Source organism: Vanrija albida (genome assembly GCF_041260175.1).
Source record: "Vanrija albida strain AlHP1 chromosome Unknown contig_2, whole genome shotgun sequence".
NCBI classification, from domain to species: domain Eukaryota; kingdom Fungi; phylum Basidiomycota; class Tremellomycetes; order Trichosporonales; family Trichosporonaceae; genus Vanrija; species Vanrija albida.
Genome location: NW_027191421.1, coordinates 1565387 through 1586782, shown reverse-complemented (window position 1 = coordinate 1586782; position 21396 = coordinate 1565387). Strand labels below are relative to the sequence as shown.

General features: G+C 65.2%; 7 protein-coding genes across 7 annotated transcripts; 4 read left to right on the top strand and 3 right to left on the bottom strand.

The window, feature by feature from the left end:
- Window positions 1-116: 116 nt before the first annotated feature.
- Window positions 117-1163, top strand: Q8F55_002256 (uncharacterized protein; the record flags this gene model as incomplete). Its single annotated transcript, XM_069350863.1, has 7 exons — window positions 117-226; window positions 261-368; window positions 459-552; window positions 590-680; window positions 741-859; window positions 904-1052; window positions 1097-1163. The coding sequence occupies 7 exons, from the start codon at window positions 117-119 to the stop codon at window positions 1161-1163; spliced, it is 738 nt and encodes a 245-aa protein (XP_069211249.1).
- A 298-nt stretch (window positions 1164-1461) lies between these two features.
- Q8F55_002255 (uncharacterized protein) lies at window positions 1462-3789 on the bottom strand (the record flags this gene model as incomplete). The annotated part of the gene is made up of 1 exon (XM_069350862.1): window positions 1462-3789. One exon carries the CDS (start codon window positions 3787-3789, stop codon window positions 1462-1464), a length of 2328 nt encoding a protein of 775 aa, XP_069211248.1.
- A 2911-nt stretch (window positions 3790-6700) lies between these two features.
- Window positions 6701-8260, top strand: Q8F55_002254 (uncharacterized protein; the record flags this gene model as incomplete). Its single annotated transcript, XM_069350861.1, has 1 exon — window positions 6701-8260. The coding sequence occupies one exon, from the start codon at window positions 6701-6703 to the stop codon at window positions 8258-8260; it is 1560 nt and encodes a 519-aa protein (XP_069211247.1).
- Window positions 8261-10384: 2124 nt separating this feature from the next.
- Window positions 10385-11306, bottom strand: Q8F55_002253 (uncharacterized protein; the record flags this gene model as incomplete). The annotated part of the gene is made up of 4 exons (XM_069350860.1): window positions 10385-10730; window positions 10781-10975; window positions 11058-11146; window positions 11205-11306. The coding sequence occupies 4 exons, from the start codon at window positions 11304-11306 to the stop codon at window positions 10385-10387; spliced, it is 732 nt and encodes a 243-aa protein (XP_069211246.1).
- Window positions 11307-13919: 2613 nt separating this feature from the next.
- Q8F55_002252 (uncharacterized protein) lies at window positions 13920-15285 on the top strand (the record flags this gene model as incomplete). The annotated part of the gene is made up of 5 exons (XM_069350859.1): window positions 13920-13922; window positions 13992-14257; window positions 14500-14662; window positions 14713-15071; window positions 15117-15285. The coding sequence occupies 5 exons, from the start codon at window positions 13920-13922 to the stop codon at window positions 15283-15285; spliced, it is 960 nt and encodes a 319-aa protein (XP_069211245.1).
- A 686-nt stretch (window positions 15286-15971) lies between these two features.
- BUD23 (18S rRNA (guanine1575-N7)-methyltransferase) lies at window positions 15972-16987 on the bottom strand (the record flags this gene model as incomplete). The annotated part of the gene is made up of 5 exons (XM_069350858.1): window positions 15972-16023; window positions 16062-16614; window positions 16661-16839; window positions 16877-16914; window positions 16952-16987. The coding sequence occupies 5 exons, from the start codon at window positions 16985-16987 to the stop codon at window positions 15972-15974; spliced, it is 858 nt and encodes a 285-aa protein (XP_069211244.1).
- Window positions 16988-17251: 264 nt separating this feature from the next.
- Q8F55_002250 (uncharacterized protein) lies at window positions 17252-21028 on the top strand (the record flags this gene model as incomplete). Its single annotated transcript, XM_069350857.1, has 9 exons — window positions 17252-17611; window positions 17648-17733; window positions 17767-17973; window positions 18006-18080; window positions 18115-18301; window positions 18343-18830; window positions 18870-19781; window positions 19879-20692; window positions 20759-21028. 9 exons carry the CDS (start codon window positions 17252-17254, stop codon window positions 21026-21028), a joined length of 3399 nt encoding a protein of 1132 aa, XP_069211243.1.
- Window positions 21029-21396: the final 368 nt, after the last annotated feature.

Here is a 21396-nt window from a genome sequence, read left to right as displayed (position 1 = left end):
AGCCCCACCCACACAACACAGGCCCCAGCGCCATCACTCACCCCGGACGCCTTGCCGTCCGTCGTCGTCGACCATCACACCAACCCCGTCCACACATCCCACCCCACCCCACCCCCATGACCCACGTCGCAGCCCTCCAGCCCAACCATGTCCCCGGCCTTGTCGTGCCGCAGCCGCCATGGCCGCCCGCCCAGCCCCCGAGCAACATGCTCTTAAAGGAGTGGAAGTGGGTGCGACTGACGAGCGACGACTGACAGCAGGTACGAGATGCGCCGCGAGGCCCAGGAGATCCTGCCGGGCCTCTACCTCGGCCCGTTCCAGGCGTCGACCAACATGGCAAAGCTGAGGTCCATGGGCATCACACACATGTGAGTGGGTGCCGGGGTCGCTGATGGCCCGTGCGCTGGGGTGGACTCAACGGCCGGCGCCCCCACCCCAACCCCCGCTCACTCCCCCAGCATCTGTCTCCGCGACTCGGTCGAGGCGCGCCTCATCTTCCCCCGCTTCCCAACAGAGTTCAAGTACCTCACCATGGACGTGGCCGACTCGGGCGTGAGTCGACTGTTCCCCTGCTCAAGCTCACCCCCAGACCCAAAACATCATCTCCATCTTCCCCCAGTGCCGCGCCTTCCTCGACGAGGCCATGAACATTGGCGGCGCAGTGCTCGTCCACGACAACAGTGAGTGGCTGACGTCTCCGCGCAGACAACTTAGCCAGAACCAACTTGCTCACGCCCCAGGCGGCATCGCCACGGCCCCCTCCATCGTCATCGGCTACCTCATGTACTTATTCGGCTGGGAGTTTGAAACCGCCCTCCAGTTTGTGCAGAGCAAGCGCTACTGCGTCAGCACGGCGAGCGTGAGTCGACCGGTGGCCCGGTGGGAGCTTTGCTGACTTGTCAGTTTGAGAACCAGCTCCGCGAGTACGCCCCAATCGCCGCCGCTCAGCGCGGGTACCAGCAGCTCCAGCAGCAGCAGCAACAGAACGGCGGGTCAAATAGCCTGCGGCCAAACGCGGTGCCTCCGCGCAAGCGCTCGTGGGACGGCGAAGGGTGTGTACAGCTCAGCATTGACAAGCACCAAGCTGACACCTCAGCGACACTCCCGGTGGCCAGCGTCTCCGCTTCGGCGCGGACGACGAGGCTGACGTTGACATGCAGTAGTACTGCTTCCCCTATGCGTCAAGGTTTGTGACATCGGCCCCTCGCGCAGCCCGCCGTCACCCCCTGAACTCTCTCTCATGGCATGTTTCCCCCAACTTGATTCCAAGAACCCGGCCACCGGCCATCCAGCATCATCCCCTCTGTTGTACCGTCGCAGTCCGTATACATTATTGTCATGTAACAACCGAAATCAAACAGATCGCCGCGGTGCTGCGCGCCCGTCGCGCACCGCGGATACTAGATACTACTACTGCTACTGCTCTACTACCAAGTCGTTAACTCGTCGCCAACGCGTCGCCTAGATCCACCCGCCCTGGCCGACGGGCTGCTGCATTCTCTGCGTCTTGTGTGCGGGGATGTAGTGGCCCTGGTGGTGCTGCTGGTACTGGTGCTGGGGCTGGGGCGGCTGGGCGTACGGCTGGGGCATGTACGGCAGCGCCGAGGGGCGGTACATCTGTGGTGTTGTCGGGCGGTGGTGCGGCATCTGGGGTGTCGTGGGTCGGTGGTGCATCTGGGGTGTCGTGGGCCGGTGGTGCATCTGCGGGGTCATGGACCGGGGGTGGTGGTGCATCATCTGCGGGGTCGTCGGCCGGCCGTGCTGCGGGGTCGTGGGGCGTGCGCCGAGCTGGGGCAGGCGGGTCGGGGGCTTGAACAGCGGCTCGGCCGCGATCGGCGCCGGCGGCTCAAACTCGTTGATGCCCCCGTACACCGAGTACGTGTTGGGCGCCTCCCAAGCGCCGGCGTGCGCGAACGGGTCGGCCGCGACGTGGGGCTCGAGCTCGACCGAGTCGTTTGTGGCCCAGTGGTCTGGCCCGCCGGGCGCCTGCTTGCGCATGGCGGCCTCGATGCGGTCGGCGCGGCTCGCGCGCGGCCGGATGCTGCCAAAGGACGGGACGCGGCGCGTGTGGCGCGACTCTGATGGCGACTGGGCCGCGTTCATGGCCTTCTCGGCCTCCTCGCGCCCCTCCTTGCCCTTGCTCTTCTGGCGCCAGACGTTGACGGCGTGCGCGATCGCCTGCGGCGTGTGTGGCACCGCGTTGGCGTGCGGGTCGCGGTCAGAGTGCCCCGCCGACGAGGTGCTGCGCGACGGCGCGTTGGTCCGGAACGAGCGGTGGCTGCTCGCCGAGCCCGTGCGCGTCGGCGGGCGCCCGGCCTCGATCGGCACGGCCGTCGTGTACATCTGCGCGTGCTGCGGCGGGGGCACCATGTTGGCCGGCATGGCCGAGGGTGGCAGCGAGCCGTGCCCGTGCGACGAGGCCGGGCCGTAGCTGTGCCCGTGCGACGACGAGGGGTATCCGTGCCCGTGCGACGAGGCGGGGCCAGGCATGCTGCCGTGGCCGTTGGACGAGGGGCCAGAGTACCGGGAGCGCATTGTGTGGACGCTGGGCGCGGGCCGGGAAAAGTCGATGACCTCGTGCGCGTCGGCCTCGGCCTCGGCGTCCGTCTCGCTCTCGCCCTCGACCTGGGCCTCGACGGCCTGCTGGACAACGGGGACGGGCACGACGGTGGGGACAGACGTCGTGACTGATGATGACCGGCCGCGCGTTGGCAAGCTGGAGCGCGGGGCGAACGCCCGGGGAACGGCGTACTGCTGGGCATGCCCGTCCTCGCTGTATGCGTGCACTGGGACAGCGGGGAGCGCGCGGGCAGGCGCGCGTGATGGTCTTGACGGCGACGCGGGAACGGGGCGGAGGTGCTCCGACTCGTCGCTCGACGTGCTGTCGACACGCTCGAGCACCGACCCGGCGCGGTCGTCGATCAGTGGCGACGCCTGCACGGGCGGCGACAGGCGCTCGGCCGCGCTATGCACCAGCGATGGTGTTGGGCCAGCCGATGGAGGAGTCACCAGCAGCGACGAGTTGGCCGAGCCGCCTTCCGTCGGAGTGGAAAACTCAAAGGCGGGCGACGTGAAGGCCGCCATCGAGTCGACGCTGCGTGACCTGCGGCGGTTGGCGCGCGGGGTGAATGGCGACGAGCGCGCCGGCGACGGCGAGGACGGCACTGGGGGCGCGGCAAACTCGAGCCTGCCGAGTTTGGAAGGAGTGGCAGCGAGGGACGGCACCGAGGGGGACGTTCTCAGCCGCCGCGACGGCGTGCCAGGAACCGGCGTCCGCCTCCCGTCACTGTTGTCCGCGTTGCGCACAATCGTGCTGTCTAGCTCTGCAGCCGTGCCGAAGAACCCCCCGCCCGGTGCGCCGCGGCTGCGCCAGCCGGGCATGTCGCCGCCTGGGCCAAACGGAACGGCCAGTTTGGGAACCGCGGCAGCCTCGCCGACGGGCGACTGGTGTAACGCGAGCCAGGCCTCGCGGCTGCGCCATGGCTGGGCCGCCGGTTCTTGTGTGGCCGAGAGGGAGCCGCGGCGTCCGAGACGGGACCCAGCGGCGAGACGGGCGTCGTCGCTGCCCGACCAGAGTGATCTACTCCGCCTGCGGCCCTGCTGCTGGCTCGGTCCTGCAAAGTCCTTTACTGGCTGGTGCTGCTGCTGGTGCTGCTGTTGCAGCTGCTCCTGGCGGACAATGTGCCCTGGGAGAGGGGGCAGCTGTGGTGGCGGAGTCGGTGGTCGGTTGGCGTCCTCCTTTGATGCCTTGAGGGAAAACTTGGACACCTTCTTGCGTAGGAGTCCCATGGTCGTGGTCGTGGTGGTGTAGGTGTGGGTGACGAGATGGAGAGAGATGAAAGAGGGGGGAGTTGACTGGAACAAACCAAGAGAGTGGGAGGGTGCCTTTTTGCAAACGGTTGGGTCGATGAGGCAAGACTTGTTCGTGATGTTTGGTACAGGCCGGAGCAAAAGGGGAAGCCAAGGACAAGTTTACTCCATCTAGGAGTGGGTGTGTTGCGTACTCCTCTAGAGTAGGTAGTCGTTGTCGTCGTTAGTTGTGGTACAGAGCAGTCAGCAGCAGCGGCATGAGAATGCAAAGGGCGGGCGGGGGGGGGGAGGGGGAGGAGGAGATGTCAACTCGGCTGTGCTGCAGCCGACCGGCGCGACTTGAAAGGCACAGACGGCGTTCAGGGAAACTGGGTCTGCCCCCTGACGTTTCACCCTGCCTTGCCTCGGCTCCTGGGCGCGCTTGATTTTCCAGCACCCTGCAGAGTGACACGCCGGCCCCTGCTAAACGAGTTTGGGTGCATGCAAGTGCTGGAGCGACTCGCCGGCGACTCGGGCGACTCGCTGGCATTCCGGGGGTCTCTGGGGGGTCTCTGGCGACACCCCTTGACATAAACATTGGGCCGGCTGGCTGGGCCTGGGCCGCGATCTGGTACAACTCGTCCTCAAGGGGAAAGTGCCAAACGAGGAACCGCGCCTGGCCTGGCGCAGCGCGACGCAGCCCAGTAACCACAAGAGGTCGCGATGTTTGGCGCAATGACGATCGCCCGGGTGTGTGGGTGCAGCACGCCAGCGCTGCAGCAATGACCGCACGCTTCAATGTTTGGCGCTACTGCTCGACGCCACACATGATGCATTCAAGGTTGCGCCTGGGCCGGCCTGACCCCCGTAGAGCGCGGAATGCGGCAGCACAGCGCGCAGCGCAGCGCCGAGACGAAGCTGAGACGGCGGCCCCCACCCACCCCACCCACCTCTGCTCCATGCGGCCCACAGGCACGTGCCAGTGCTCAGTACGGTACCTCGAGCGACAACCTCTTTGCTCGGGTGCCCCTGCGACCCGCAGAGTTCCGTCGGCGCGGGCGCGCGGGCAGGCGTGCGCACGTCCCGTTGTTTGTTTGTTTGTTGTTTGTTGTTGTTTGCGTTTTGAACTTTGAGCGAGCAGGGCGGTGGGCAGTGTGGGCATGGGAGTGAGTGCAGTGCACAATTGTCGTCGAGCAACAATGACGCCGAGCGACGACGACGTGACGCGCCGCACGGCCCGGCCCCACACCCCGCGTCCCAGTCGTCGCCGACATTGCCAGCACCATCGGACAGACGCTTGTCATGAGCGCAGCATGCACCGAGCTCACTTGAACGGCATGCACGCGTCGCGATCTCTCGTACAAACAATGCGCGCTACCATCCGACGGCCTGGGCCCGGTGCGCTGGTACGGACCCTGGGCCGGAGCCAAACGAGCCAAACCCGGGAGAAGTAAACACGGTCGACGCTCCTGATTTGCTTCCTGGCGACAGACGAAGCGACGACGACGACGCCGCCCTGGGACAAGAAACCAACCGACGGGCAGCGTGAGCTTGCGCATTCCGCCGCGGCGTCTGGCGTGAGACTGGGGCCATGCCGGGCATGGATGGGCCACCGCGTGGCGCCGCCACGGCACCGCCCGCCATTGCCGGAGCGAGGCGGCGGCAGCCGGAGGGGGAGCGGCTCAGAGTGGCGGATAGAGGAGGAAGGTGCTGAAGTGGGAGGGGGAAGCGGCGCGAGTGGGCCGCAGGAAGTGATCGCTGGAACCGGCCGGCCGGCAGCGGGGATGACGTCGGTGCGGCAGTTCGATCAGCGTACCTCGTCGCTGATCCGCGCCGCCGCCGCGGTCATGTGCAGTAACAAGGTTCAACCAGCGGCCGGCGCAGGTGCGGAGCGCAGACGGAGACGCGGGCTTGTCCGTCTGCCTGCGCCGGCGTGTCTCGGAGCGAGCTGCGAGCGCGACAGGCGTGGTGGATGGGCTAGCCGACGTCACCGCTGGCGGGGCGAGCCCTTCGCGCTGCAGCGTCACCGCCGACGACGCATCGGCTTCTATTCGCGCGTGCGGCATATCTCGAGCACACCTCCACACGGCCCCGCACCCGGCCGACACATCAATCAGCGCCCCGCGGGCACACACACGCCGTGGGTACTGTTTGCCGGCGCTGGAATGCCATCTCGGCGAGGTGGGCAGCCGCCAAGTTTCTCCGACGTCGCAGAACGCCCCCACAAGTCGATGCCGGCGGCTGCCATATCTCTGGGTCCGGGGCCGTGTGGAGGGTGCGTCAGGCAGTCAGTACCCCAGACGAGCGAGTGACAGCCCGATCGGAGTATCGTGGTGGGCATTGGGTTGGTAGCACGAGTCGAGCGCCGGACCAGCGGCAGGCCAACGCGGCCAGCACCAGGCTAGACGCACTGGCGGCGGCCGTCGTCGCCTCGCTCGTCTGCAGCAGTGACGACTTTCCGCTCGGATAGTCCATCCCGAACCCCGCACACTACCCTCTGATATGGAGACATCCGGTGCCCACTCACAGCGCGATATTATCGACATCGACGACGACCGCTCGCATCACGTAGGACCGGCCCCGCGGGGCCTCGGCTCGCAAGCAGTGGTCGAGCTGTGGCGAAATGGCCAAAGACGCTAGTCGCCAGCGGCGTCCTCGTCACATACCGCGTCGGCTTCTCTGCCCGTGGGGCGGCTGTGAGCGGCTGTTCGAGCTGCATGCCCCGGGGGCTTACTCGCACTATGCATTCATCTCGCCGTCCTACCCACATCCCGGGCGTTAGCTTTCCGTGCTGACTTGGCAGCCTGGCCGCCAGCTGACTGCTGACCGCAAACTCCCACAACGGCCGCGCAGACGGGCGGAGCGAGATAAAACCACGGCAGCACACCACCCTCCGCCACCACCCACCGACATGTCGTCCGCCATCCTCGCCGAGCTCGAGTACGCCGTCTCGGGACTGACCAACCCGCCGCTCTGGGCGCTGCCCGTGACGGCACTGGCGCTTATCGCCTTCTCGTACCTCTACGCCCACTTTGTGACGCACTCTGCCCTGCGCGGCATCCCCGGCCCGCTCGCGGCCAAGCTCTCAAACGTATGGCTCTTCTCGACGGCGCGCCGCGGCGTCCGCTCGCGCACCATCCACGACCTGCACCAGCGCCTCGGGCCCCTCGTCCGCATCCAGCCCAACCACGTGTCGATTGTCGACGAGGACGCGGTAAAAGTCATCTACGGGCACGGCTCGGGCCTCCCAAAGGCCGACTACTACGATGCCTTCCTCACCGTCAACTCGCGCCCCGGCATCTTCTCGACCCGCAGCAGGAAGGACCACACGCGCAAGCGCAAGATGGTGTCGCACGTGTTTTCCGCCGCGAGCGTGCGCAACTTTGAGCCGTTCATGAAGGGCAACCTCGAGAACTTTGTCCGGCAGTGGGATCGGCTCTGCGCCGAGGCGGGCGGCACGGCGCGCTTCGACGCGCTCGACTGGTTCAACTACCTCGCGTTCGACATGATCTCCGACCTCGCCTTTGGCCGCGCCTTTGGCATGCTCCTCACCGGCAAGGACATGGCCGAGCTGCGCGAGACGCCGACCTCGCCGCCGACGTACACGTCGGCCATCGAGGTCCTCCACCACCGCGGCCAGGTCAACTCGACGGTGGGGTGCATCCCGAGCCCGTACAAGCCGTGGGCGCGGTACATCCCCGACCCGTTCTTCCGCAAGGGGATCGCGGTGGCGCGCAACGCGGCCAAGATTGCCATTGCGGCCGTGCGTGACCGCCTCGAGAACCCGCCGACGCACGACCGCGAGGACCTGCTCGCGCGGCTCGCCGAGGCACGCGACGAGAAGGGCTCGCCGATTTCCCGCGACGAGCTCACCGCCGAGGCCATGACCCAGCTCATCGCCGGCAGCGACACGACGGCCAACTCGTCGTGCGCCATGCTCTACTACGCTGCCGGAACCCCGGGCGTGCTCGAAAAGCTCCAGGCCGAGCTCGACGACGTGATCGACGAGGACAGCCTGCCCACCTACGACGCCGTCAAGGGCCTGCCCTACCTCGACGCAGTGTACAAGGAGAGCATGCGCATCCACTCGACGGTGGCGATCGGGCTCCCGCGCATCGTGCCCGACGACTCGCCCGGCGTCACGGTCGCGGGGCACTACTTCCCGCCCGGGACCGTGCTGAGCGTGCCAATCTACTCGCTGCACCACTCCAAGGACATCTGGGGCGACGACGCCGACACGTTCCGCCCCGAGCGGTGGGAGCACGCCACCCCGCGCCAGAACAACGCCTTCATGCCCTTCAGCACCGGGCCGCGCGGGTGCATCGGCCGCAACGTGGCCGAGATGGAGCTCAAGCTCATGCTCGCGGCGTGGGCGCGCCGGTACACGCCGGTGATTGAGGAGCGCATGGACATCGAGGAGGCGTTTTTGAACAAGCCCGTGTCGGTCAAGATCTCGCTCACGAGGCGGTAGGCGGCTTCCAGAGAGCATCGATAGCAATAAAACTGTAGCGTAGTGATCAAATGTATCGATAGTGGCGTGGCGTGGCGTGGCGAGTGGCGGCGTCGTCGGGGCTGCGAGCTGCAGTCGGGGATAGCTGCTGTTGTGGATGGAGCGCGGCAGTGTGGACGACATCGCGCGGCACAGGTGAGCACTCGGACGAGCAGCCCCACTCGTCCGATGGCGCCAGCGTAGCCCAATGGCCCGCTCGACCCGGCGCAGAGTCGCAAGCCCGAATGTCGTAGTCAGCGGCGAGGGTGGCACAGAGCGGGATCGACCTGATGACTCGAACAGAGCCTTGGCAAAGACATACAGTACACGGCGATACATTCGACACAGCAGAGTATGGCGGCAGAGCTCAGTTTACCAAATGCAAGATGGGGCGGGATGGGTGTCGTACGCCGTGGGCAGGCGGTGCCGAGGAATAGCACAGCGTCGGCCGCCCACGTCGGGTAGGGAGAACGCTCGAACCGAGCAGCGAGGTGGGCATCATGGGCGTGGCTGTCGTTTGATGGCGCGGCTACGGCGGAGTCAGGCCGAACCGTACTGCTCAAACATGCTGCCGCCGAGACGGGGTCAGACGATACGGCGATAAAACTAACCAGGGCGACGGGGCTCTGGTACTGCACGTGGAGTGTAGAGTGTCGCACACCTCAAGTGGGAGGCGGCAATGGCGCAGTGACAGACACACCTAAGCACACCCATCCCACCGCGCCCAACGAGTCTCAGCAACGTCGAGGCAGGGACACTGCGCGGCCAGGTCAGGCAGCAGCCGTACGGGGCCACCCGTGCCACCTTTGCGTTCGTGTGGCCCGACCTGCGCCACACGCCGAACTCGCTCTGCACCGCTGTCCCGTGGTTCGGGCGCCCCCCTCGGCACCCCTCGGCCAAGAGTCGTACACAGAGGCCGAGGGGAGGAGCGGCACGCGTCCTCCCCCGGCTCGGGTGCATGCTGCGCGGCGCAGGCCCACTCCTGGCGCGGGCACGACTCCGTGCCGCGTGGTCCCGCGGGCGCAGCTCGCGCCGAGAGCACGTAAGCCAGGCGGGCACGGCGCACTGCCCCGCCCGACCGCAACCATCAGAGCAGAGCTGCACCCCGGCGGGCCCGCAGCAACGAACGCCTCGCCTACAGAACGCTGTGCTTTGCCAGGGCAGCTTGCGCAGCATGAATGAGCGACGAGCACCGGCTTGGCCGGTAGCACACAGCCTCAACGCCCTGCATCCTTCATCCCACACCGGTGCCCTCTAGGCCTCTAGGCCAGGCGGCATCCCATCACGCAGATAGCAGTGCGCCGTCGCCGATCCACGCGCCGGGCGGGCAACTCGCCTCCGTGCTGCTTGTGTGTCTCGTTGGTGTGTGCTTGCGTGCCTGGTAAAGTGCCACGTTCGGCATATGCCACACAGCGCGCCCGGCCATCCCGACGCCCCTCGACGCCAGTAGCATGCACACACACGGCGATCCGCAGCACTCGCCGCCGACACACGCCTTCCCCCTCTCCCCTGCCGCCGCCGCGCGCGGCGCCGTGATGGCAGCGACAGCAGCCTTGGCCGTGTCGGTCCCATCACTGTGCCAAGACCCCGCGTCGGGACGCGGCGCGCGATGACGAGAGCCGTGGCCAGGCCACAAGGCACATAATGAATTGCTCGTGCCGCGTCGCCTACCACCTGCCAGGCTCCGCCCACGCCGCCCACCCCGGCGCGTTTCATCACGAGGGGAGACGACCTGCATGCGACCTTGCGACTTTGCGACGACACCTCGCACCGCACAGATCTCGCGCGGCGCGGCGCGGCGCCGGGCCCGACGGCCATTTCTGGTTCACTCACCCCTACCCTGCACGGCTTGGCCACAGGGGACACTGTCACAGAGTTCCAAACGTGCGTGACAGGGCTGCAACGACGACACGCAACGACTCGCGACTCGCACTCCCACTCCCCCTCCCACTCCCTCCCGCAAAGCGACGTGGTGGTTGACATGGCACAAAGCTCGTAAAGAGTGAATACATGAGGTCCGGCGGTTCCGCCTATGTATGGATCCACGAAGGGTTTAGAACGTGGTCTAGAGTTAATGCGAGGGGGTTGTTATGGGGGAGAGTGTTCTTAGAAGAGGAGGGCGAAAGCGCCGACGAGGGCAACAAGGCCAGTCGAGGCAATGACCTTGGTAGCCGACGAACCCTTCGAGGCCGAGGCCGAAGCGGCGGCAGCCGAGCCAGAGGCAGCGGCGTGCGAGCCCGAGGCAGCGGCAGAGCCAGCCGACGAGGCGGCACCCGAGGGCTTGGGGGCGGCCGACGAAGCACCGCCGGCAGCGGCCGACGAGGCAGCGGGGGCGGCCGACGAGGCAGCGCCGGCAGCGGAGCCCGACGAGGCAGCGGGGGCGCCCGACGAGGCAGCGGCACCGCCCGACGAAGCGGCGCCCGAGGCAGCACCACCAGCACCAGCCGAGGGGCTATGTAGTGTTAGCGAGAGGCAAGGTAAAGCTGGGGCAGAAAGACTCACGTCGAAGCACCCGAAGCCGGGGCGTTGTCAATGGGCTTGCCAACGCACGACTCGTCCGAACCCTTCTGGATAGAGACGGCCTGAGCGTAGTTGGTGTTACCAGTCTGGTCGACGATCTTGAGCGAGATCTGGGTGCCGGCCTGGACGTTGACCTTCCAGGTGAGCTGGTTGCCAGACTGCTCTCCGAAGTCGACGCTGAGAGGCGGTGTTAGCACCAGAGGCAAAGGAAGGTGTCTGTGCGCCAGAGGGGGGCGCGTGACACGACGACAACACTTACAGAGCGGCGGCACCGGGCTGGCCACCAGGGATGACCGAGACGAAGTAGGGGCCCTGGCCACCCGACCAGGTGAGGAGGACGGGCTGGCACTGAGGAGGGAGTCAGCAAGACGCGTCGAGTGATGGGCTGGGGGGGAAGGCGACTTACCTCGGTGAGGGCACCGGGGGTGTTGATCTGGGGACCGTTGCCCTGGGCGAGGACGGCGGTGGCGGCGAAGAGGGAAGCGGCAACAGCGGACTTGAGCATCATTGTGAATAAAGGTGAATGAGTGTGGAGGGGGAGTGGTAGCGGGTGCTGTAAAGTAGCAAAGTGGTGGAGAGTGAGGAGAGAAAAGTGGTGGTGATGAGTGATGGAGAAAGTGTTGGAGACGAGAAAAGAAGCTATGTATAGGGGGGAGGGGAGGGGGGGTGGACGGAGGGGGGGGGAAGGCAAGGCGCGGTGGGTGGGTGGGCAGTCGGCGGGCGCGGGGCGTTGGGCTTGCGTTCGTGCGTTCGTGCGCGCGTGTGCCGTCAGTGGGCGGGCGCGTGCTGTGCTCTGGCTGCTGTTGCTGCTTGCCTGCTCTGTCAACTGCTCGACTGGCGACTGGCTGGCTGGCTGGCTCGTTGGTTCCAAATACGCCCTTAGCAAACGTGACGCGACGACGTTTTTTTTCCTGTCAGACTAGGCCCAATGGCCCAAAGCAGCGAGGGGTAACAAGCAAACGCCAAAGCCCCCCCCTAAGGGAAGGGCAGCCTGGCCTGCCTGCCTTGCCTGACGCCGACTGCAGGCATGCACGTCGCTTTGACTTTGCTACGCCCGCCGCACACGAGCCGCACACAGGGTTGGTTGCGACGAGCACGAGCACGACAGCTCAGCTTCACAGGGGTGCCAGAGCCTCACGCTCCCATACCACAGCGTCTCTCTCCCTTTACTTTGACACCACTATTACCCTCCCCTTCCCTGAGTCAAATACGAGGCAACATGCCAGGCGCGCCCAGAGCCCAGGCGACATCAACAAGCAAAATCAAAAGCAAAGAAAAAAACCTGGTATTTTCCGAGGCGGTGCTGTTGAAATCAAGGGTTGTGCGCCATGGACGCGTAACGACCGCGTCGACTGAATAGACCCTCGGCGCGCCGCTTTCCCCGTTCCTGTTTGTGACTTTTTCGCGCGGCGCGGCACGGCGCGCTCCTGGCTGCTGCTGATGCTGCTGGCACTGCCCGCCCGTCGTCACTTGTCGTACTCAACCCGAAACGCCCAATGGCGCCCTTTCCTTTGCCCTGTCGCACCCCCAAAGCTTGACGCCGAGGTTGCCCAACCGTCGAACGCACGCGTCTCCCCATTCAGGGCCAACAGGATCGACACTTTGGCCCAAGTCTGATCGGTTACACTTTGTCCATCCAATCAACCCCCATTGTCCTTTTGACCCCGACCGCTAGATCCTGGCTAATGCCAAAAGCAGCGCTCACTACTGCATACGCGACAGGGCAAACCCGTAACGCCCAACGCAATCCACCACATAAACGAGCACATTATCGACACAACAAACAAGACATACGCGTGCCGCCAGGTCCTCTGTTGGGCTGGGCCGCCGCCGGGCGGGCGGAGCGAGCGCCGCGGGCGGCAATCCAGGCGCCACGCGCCAGGCGCCGCCTGACGCCTCCCTCCTCCCTTTGCGCGACCGTGCGCGTTCCGTGCCGGGTGCCGGGGTGGGTGCCGGGCGGGGCGGGGCCGTGGTGCGTCTGTTTGTGCTAGCATTCAAGCCGGCCGGTCGGTTCTCGGATCGCCTCCCACTCGTCCTCCACCCGCAGCAGTGCACTGCTTGGGCCTCGGTTTGCGTCCTATTCAACCGAATTCATTTGACGTGGGTTTGGTGCGGCCTTGGCTTGACCGAGGTCATGCTCTCGAGCTGCTGCACATTACCTCTACATGGGCGGAGGGAGGGAGGGAGAGGGCAAGGATCTAAGGGCGCGGACGTGTGATGGGTTGGCCGTCCACTGACACGAAGGCCCGCACCGGCGGCCCTTCGCCTCGCTGCCGAGTGCATTAGATCCGGCGCGAGCCAGACTGACGTCGACCTAGTTACGTCCATCATCCAATTAACCCTGACATAACCCAACTCTTATGACGCCGCGCACTGCATCCATCAAAGGCCCTAGAAATCTTGTTCCGAAGGCCGCATCCACAGTTGGCACACAAATGCTTGGCTTCCATGACTGCGGCATGCTGCAGTGACTACAGTGACTGCGCCGGGTGTAGCGGTGATAACTCTGCACTGATCGCTCTGGACCTGGCCTCTGACAATGGTACGTCTCCTTGTTGTGCTGCGCACCGAGATTAGCGCTACGGGCAACTTGATGCGAGGCTCGTCATGTAGGTAGGTCGGCCTTGGTGGCTCGACCGGCACCGCCACGCAGCCATACCAGCCAGTATTGCACGCCACAGTTTCAAGAACTTGGTGTGACTTGGAGGTGACACTGGCACGTCAGAGGCAATCGTGTGCAGGTCACCAGTTGGGCAAGTGTGAGCGCGAGTGCGACGCGACGGGCATCTATGCAGTGGGGTGAATTTGCGCTAGGCTAGTGCGCGTCGCAAGACTGAGCACGGCGCGTCCCCGCGTTGCCCGACGCGTCAAAACGATTCTCGAAAAGGGGTGGACTGAATAAGATCTTCGTGGCTTTTTAGTGTCCACGTGATTCTCACGCCGTGGCCACGCGAAAAGTGGAGAAATTATGTAAATTGCGTCACGATAATAAGTTACCACACTTGCTCACTGTCTCTCGCTGCAGTCGCCGCCGCCGCCACTCGCTGCCGTCCAAGTTCTGCAACAATAACCCAAAGCGCTCTTTGTTCGCACCACTTTCAGCATTGACGCCTTGAGTACCATGGTAAGTGCAACTCGGACCCCGCTCCCTCTTCTCTGCTTCACCCACTTGCCCTCTAACACCATGCCACAGGACTTCTCATCGTCCACCGCGCAAGTCTCGAGAGAGACTTGGGCTCCTCGTTCCCCCATCCAGGACGACGACCGCCGCTACGCAGAGCGCCCCCCTGCCCCCCATGACGTCGAGATGCGCGAGGGCCGCGGCGGCGACCGCGACGACCGTGATGACCGCGACAGGCGCGGCGACGACAGGCGCGATGACCGCCGCCCACCCCGCGACGACCGCCGCGACGGCGGCCGTGATGACCGCCCCCCGCCCCGCGGTGACTTTGGAGCAAGGTGAGTCGTGACGCCGGTTCAAGGCCACGTCAAGCAGATAGGGGCCCAAGCCACCAAGAGGTGCCCCAACTCGCCTCCGGCCGCAGTGCCGAGGCCGTGCCCTTCCGACGTCTCACCTCGCCAATGCCATGCAGCCGCTGACGCTCGTGCCTTCTCTCCTCTGCTTCTTGCCGACTCAAACATGATCTGCAACCTCGTGGCGACCTTCCCTCACCGCCAATTCATTCAATGTCGCTCCACAGGCCGTCTGCCCCTCCCTCGCGCCCGAACAATGCTCCCAATGTCGAAGCCAACCCTGTCCTCGGTGTCTTTGGCCTCTCGATCCGCACCTACGAGCGTGACCTCGAGGACGAGTTCTCGCGCCACGGTGACGTCGAGAAGGTGACGATTGTCTACGACCAGCGTGTGAGTTGGTGCCCACCTGTCTCGATGTGCACCAACTAACTTGTCCCCAGACGGACCGCTCGCGTGGCTTTGGCTTCATCACCATGCGCAGCGTCGAGGATGCTGCCCGTTGCATTGAGAAGCTCAACGGCGTCGTTCTCCACGGCCGTGCCATCCGTGTCGACTACTCGGCCACGACCAAGCCCCACGCTCCTACACCAGGAGAGTACCGCGGCGAGAAGCGTCCCTTCGACGACCGCTTTGACGGTCGCCGCCGTGACGACCGCCGCTTCGGTGGTGACCGCTACGACGACCGCCGTGGAGACCGTTACGGTGGTGGTGACCGTGGAGGACGCTTTGGTGACCGCTACGGACCCCGTGACGACGACCGTCGTGGAGGCTTTGACCGTGACAGGCCTTTCGACCGTCGGTAAGTGGCTTCTATTGCCGACGAGTACAAATGCTGACGTCGCAGCGACGCCCCTCGCCGTGACGACGACCCGTATGGTGGCCGCAGCCGTCGTGACGACGACCGCCCCCCTCCCGAGCGCCGCCGCTCGCCCAGCCCCCGTCGTCGCTACTCTGCTTCGCCTGACCGCCGGGGCCCTCCCGCCGGTGGCCAGGGCGAGCCTGACCGCTTCTGAGCGCACAGTCGCATCGCACAAGCCTGGATGCAAGCTCGTACCTACTAAAGTATAGACCTCACGTCCCCCCTGCCCTATAGGACAAGCCTGGGTCAAGCCTCTTCAATCCTCATGAATGTCAAACCGGTCGTCAGAGTCAAGCCCAAGTGCGCAGAGAACATGTACCATTCCTTCGTCGTGCCGTGTCAATCAGTCAATGAATCCATCCATCCATTCGTCCATGTCAAGAGCAATGCCCAAAGCGTACAACAGTGAACACTTAAAGATGAGCCTGGCATGGTGCCCTCGGGATATCAATGCATCGAGCACGGTGAGTTTGCAGGGGCTGAGACAGGTTCAGTGTCGAGCACCGACGGGCACGCACGGGATCCATGCGCCGAGACTGCGCAGGAGCATTGCACGAGGAGCTCTTGCGCAGTTGGTAGTGCGACCAAGTGGTGAGTGTGGGCATGAGCGCGCGCGTGCACGCCCAGCGCCGTCTCAGCGCGGCAATGGGCGTGGTACTGACCAGATGGGCTGACCGGACGCGCTCGTCGGCTGATGACCCCCCCCCCCCCCCGACCCACACTTTGTCATTACCCAATGCATTGCATGACTCCCGAGACGAATGGACCAGTCTCGCCAAGTGGCAGCCTGCGTAGTAGTACAATGGTCCGTGATAGTGGCTGTGGTCTGCGAGCAGCGGCTTAGAACTGGACGCGACGCTTCCTCGCGGTGAACTTGGAGTCTCGGGGAACACTGCAGCGTCAGCCCAACCCACAACCTCCCCCACGCACCCCTCCTTGCCGCGGGTGCGGTACAGGTCCTTTTTCTTGAGGATCCACTCCTTTGCCGTGAGGTCCTTCTTGCCCTTCTTTCCCTTGATGCCCTTGTCCCTCCGCCTCCTGCGCTCGTTCTTGATCTCGTCGCGCTTCTTGGCCGCGGCCGTGTCGGTAATCTCCTCGCCATCGAGGCCCTTGGGGATCTCCTGCTGCCCGACCATGAGGCAGAGGTACATCTTGCGGGCCTTGCGCGAGTTGGGGTAGTCGACGACAAGACCGCCGCCAAACCCTGCCTTCTGGGCGCAGCTCGTAATCAGCTGCACCTGGTCGTCCGAGTTGGGGTAGAACTGGAACACTGCGCGGCTGGGGTTCTTGAGCGCAGAGTGCAGCGTCGTGAAGAAGCGCGTCAGGCGCTGCGGCGGCGAGTGGCTGCTCGCGTCGGCATTCAGCAGCCACTGGATGACAGAGATGCTGATCGCGCCGTCAAACGTGCCGGGCCGGAAGCCGAAGCCCTGCCCAATGTCCTGGAGGAAGAGGTCGCCCTCGACCTCGCGCTCGAGCGCGACTTCTGGGGGGGCGTCAGCGCGTCGTACACAGAAAGTATCCCGACCCACCCAGCATGCTTGGCGAGATGTCGCACCCGACCCAGACGTGCCCGTCCTCGTCGAGGATCTCGCCCGACAGGCCCGAGCCGCACCCGATGTCGAGGAGGAAGCACGACTGGTCGGCCGGGAGCTGCAGCAGCTCGAGCGCGCGGTCCGTCATCTGCGCCTGGATGGTCTGTACGCGGGTGCTGCGGGTCAGCGGGGCATCGAGACGTGTAGCCTTACTTTGCAGTGTACTTCTTGGCCTCGGTGTCGCCGTAGAACTGGTCGGGGTCAGGGCGGAAGGCAGGGGCAGCTTACAATCTCGGGCGGGCCAATCTCCTCTGGTCGTGACATTTTGCTGGTCGTGTAGGGTGGTGCTTGCGCGCTCGCTGAAGGTGTGAGGGCGACGTCGAGATGTCTTAATAGCTTGACGTCGGCGGTCAAGATTTCAGTCGGTCGAGTGGCAAAGCCAAAAGTTGAGAGCCACGTGGTGCACGTGGCTCCGTTCCTGGGCGCCGCGCCCAGGCGCCTGACTTGCCGCTCGTCACAACAGCCCTCGACCGTTGTTGTTGTCCTCGACACTTTGTTACGGCGCACTAAAGCAAGCACGCCACCACCATGGCGGCGCTCGACGACGCCGACGCCGAAGACTTCTTCCGCCTCGCGCCGCTCCCGCCGGCCGCAGGGCCTGGGTTCGCGCTCGCGCCGCTCACATCCGTCGCGCCGCGCTTCGTCCTCCCCGCGCTCGACGAGGACGCGCCGGGCGTCGAGCGCCTCCTCGGCACGCTGGGCTCGACGCTCGTGCGGGATGTCGAGGTGGCGGTGCTCCCGCCGCTCCCGAGCCTGCCGGAGCTCGCGCGCGCGCCCGACCCAAAGGGCAAGGGCAAGGGCAAGGGCAAGGCTGCCGACATCGACGCCGAGCTCTGGCGCCTCGCGGGCATCCCGGACGCTGGGCCGAGCCGCGCGCGCGCGTTCCATGTGAGCTGTGCCATCGGAACCCTCAGCTGACGGCAGTCGGTCGCGACGTGGGACGACGCGGGCCACGACAGCCCGTTCATGTCTGAGCGGACGCCGCAGTACTTCGAGTCGCTGTTGACCTCGTGAGCTTTCCGCGCCGACAGAGCTGACGCCAGCGAGGAGCCCCCCGTCCACCTCCCCAAGCTCCGCACGCCGTCCGCCGCGTCCCCCGTCGACGTCAAGGTCCTCCTCGACCTCATGATGCGCGCGACGCTCGGCACGACGCTCACCGACGACCTGCGCTGGAGCAGGCGCGAGCAGCGCTTCGTGTATGCCGAGACGGGTGCGCGGCCCAAGGGCATTGAGCGGAGTACCACCGACGAGTGCGTTGCGAGCTGGCCGGCGCTGACGGTAGCCTCATGCACGAGTTCCTCACCATCGGCACGGCGGTACGCCGCCTCGAGATCGTGCTCGAGGAGCATGGCGCTACGTGGGTGTGAGGTCCTTCGGAGCTGACCCACCAGTCCGATCACGCCGACCCACCACGCCCTTCTGCACGCCCTGTCGACAATCGTCGCGTACCTCAAGCAGCGGCTCGGTGCCGCCGTAGACCGCAGCCTGGGCGAGGAGAGCGCACCGCTGCTCCAGCGCGCGAGCGTGCTCTACGACGTCGTCCACCTCGCTTCAACTCTCTGTGAGATCGTGTGCTGGGTGAGTTGGGTTGCCCTCAGGGTGCAAGGCTAACTCTTCAGCCCATATCGCAGGCAAAGCCAGTGGGCCTCCCGGCCAAACCGCACGCAGTGCTCACTCTTCTCCACTCGCACCTCGTTGCCCAGCTGTCGACCTCGACAGATGCGGGCAAGAGCGACGGGACGACGCTGGCACTAGCCTACCTGTTATCCCGGGCGTCAGAGCCCTTCCTCGCGCTGCTGCAGCAGTGGGTTGGGCTGGCCGACTCGAGCCGGATAGACGACGACGAGGACCCCCAGTCGCAGCCTTGGGCAGACCTCGGCATCACACGCACCCGCCTGCCCGCGGCCGACGGCATCGACGTCCGCTGGGACTACACGTTCTCCGCTCGGCGCATGCCGGCGTTTGTCCCCCGTGATGCGCGCCGCACGCTGTTCGAAGCGGGGCGGAGCCTGAGAGCGCTGCGTGATGCCTCGGGCGGGCTGCATCCCTTGTGCGCTACCGACTGGCATCTCAGCGCAAACTGGGGCTGGGGCAGCTCTGCCAACTTGTGAGCTGAGCGAATACCAGTCTAAAGCTCACGCCACAGGCCTCCAAACGACCTCCGGCTCCATATCCGCCGAGTCCACCGCGATATCGACCGCTGGCGCGGTGCTGCTTACAGCCGAATACGCACCACTTCCGAGTCCTCGTTTGCTAGCTACGGCGCAGGGCACCAGCGACGACAGACGCAACAGTACGACGCGCTCTCGTCTCGAGCGTCATCTCCGACGGCGGCGCCGCCGTCGCCCATACTTGCCTCCCCTCCCAGGGCACTCACAGACTTGTGGTCCGCGTTCTCACAACCTCCCGGGTCCCACCTCGGAGCAATGCCCGAGGCCGATACCTTGTGGAATCCGAATGTCCAAGATGACCTCGAGGCGTTTATCAAGGTCCATGCCGACCAAGCTCAGCCGCTGCTGCCTCAAGACTGCCCAACACTCGAGCTCTACATCTCTTCGCACCTCCTAGCACCGCTTCTCGCACATTCGGCACTCATCAGCAGCTCGCTTACCCAGCTGTACCTCGACGACCTCGACTTCCTGCAGCACCTCGACGTCCTCCGGGCCTTCTGGCTCGGCGGGGACACGTCTTTCTCGGAGACGGTGGCCGCCGCATTGTTCACCGGAGATGTCTCTAGTGGCGGAGAAAACCTCGGTCGACGTGCACGAACCCGCGCTCGGCTTGGGCTGCCGGGAGTGGCGGAACACGGTGAAGCGACCAACCGCGACTGGGGTATCGGCCTGGGTCTGGGTCTGAGCGACAGGCAGAGGTGGCCCCCTGGAGGCTCAGAGCTTGCCTACGCCCTCCGCGCCACTTTGCTTGATGACTCTGTCGACCGCTTGGCGTCTAGGGGTCCGGTATGGGCAGCCATCGAGGACCGCGTATCGTTTGCAGTTCGGGCGCTGCCCGAGGACGAGAGCGACGGGCGGCGATCGCGATGGCTCAATCCACAGGGTGAGTCGGCGGTGAGGTGACTCCTTCGTAGTAGCTAACGCGCCGTAGCAATCGAGTGAGCCCTAGCTGCCACCACGCCGAACCCAGCTGACCTCTCACAGAGCGCTCGACTTCATCTACCTCGCATACTCGCCGCCCGCCGCTATTGCCACACTGCTGCCCCAGAGTGTCATGGACAAGTACCAGCTGATCCACAACTTCCTGTTGCGGATCTCGCGCGTCGAGGCAGTTGTTCGATCCCTCTACTTTGATGTGGTGCGCCCTTCACGAGTGGGAGAGGACGTGCCGATCAAAACAGGCGTCGACGCGGCATTTAATCGCATGCCGTCCCAATTAGGACTTGGGCGTCGACGCGTCCGATCTATATTCGAACCCGGATCTGAGGCGGAGCGAACGCTGCTGGCTCTGCGGTTCGTCATGTCCTCGTTTGTGGCGGCTATTAGCCGATATGTCCTGGACACGGCCATTGGGCACAACTGGGACGTGATGCGCAAGCGACTCGACAAGCTACGCAGGCGTGGTCACGCGCCGTCGACGACGGACAGCCGCCCGGTAACACCTGGGCCTGACGACGGGGACGACTATGAAGATCTGGACGAGGAACTCGACGATGTTGGCGGGGGCGAGGACGAAGACGACGCGCCGACGCTGCTGGGCGCGCTGTCACAGCTACAGTCTGCCCACTCCCTGGTGCTGTATCACCAGATCATCCTCAACCGCATCTTGCGAGCGTGTCTGCTCATTCCGCAACCGGGCCACCAAGTCACGTTCAAGCTGCTCATGACACTGTTTGGGCTCATTCTCGACCTGGGGAAAACGGTCAAGGAGGTCGAACAAGGGGTTAGTACCCCAGAAGCGGGGGGTGAGCACGTGGTGGCCTTGCATCAAGACTGGACGGAAAAGAGTGCCGTGTTTGTGAGTGCTGCATCTAGATCACTATGGGAATCAGGGTACTAAGCAGGCCTACGTGCTGCATTACAGCTCCACGCGTTGGAACGCCTTTCCCTGCGGACGTCGCCACGCGCGAACGGTGCCACTGCGACTGGGACCGACGAGGCCGGCAAGGGGGGCCAGCAGGACCTCCAAGTGCTGCTGGGGGAGGACGTTGGTAGTGGCGTTTCAGCGCCACCCGTGTCTCATCTGCCCGGATCCACCGAGCTGCAAGAGCTATTGCTTCGTCTCAGACTTGGTTCTCGCGACTCTAGCTCTAGCGGGGATGCCGTCACGGCTGGGCGTGCGGGCCGGTGGTAGGAAGCCGTGTCAAATGTAATTAAGAGAGCTAAACGGGCGGGGGGGTGTTGGGCGGGGGCAAGTTGGCGCGTCGTGTGGTGGCCATGGTGTAAAGGCAATTTGACGACGGCGGTCGCCATTTCAGGGGAGGAGAGGGGGACGAGGGCAAGGGGGGCCAGTGCATGGAATGAAGAGTGAAACGGCAGCAACGGCGTCAGAGCAACAGAGTCGGTGGCAAAGCTGCGACTGGCAAAGATGCCGCATGGGGCAATGGCACTAGGGCAGCGGGCGGGTGCCTGGCCCGACGCAGGGAAGGGAATGGGTGACAACGGGGCAGGCTGCATGGCCCGCGTGGGGCTTGCGGGCTTGCGGGCGACGCGCGGGGGGAC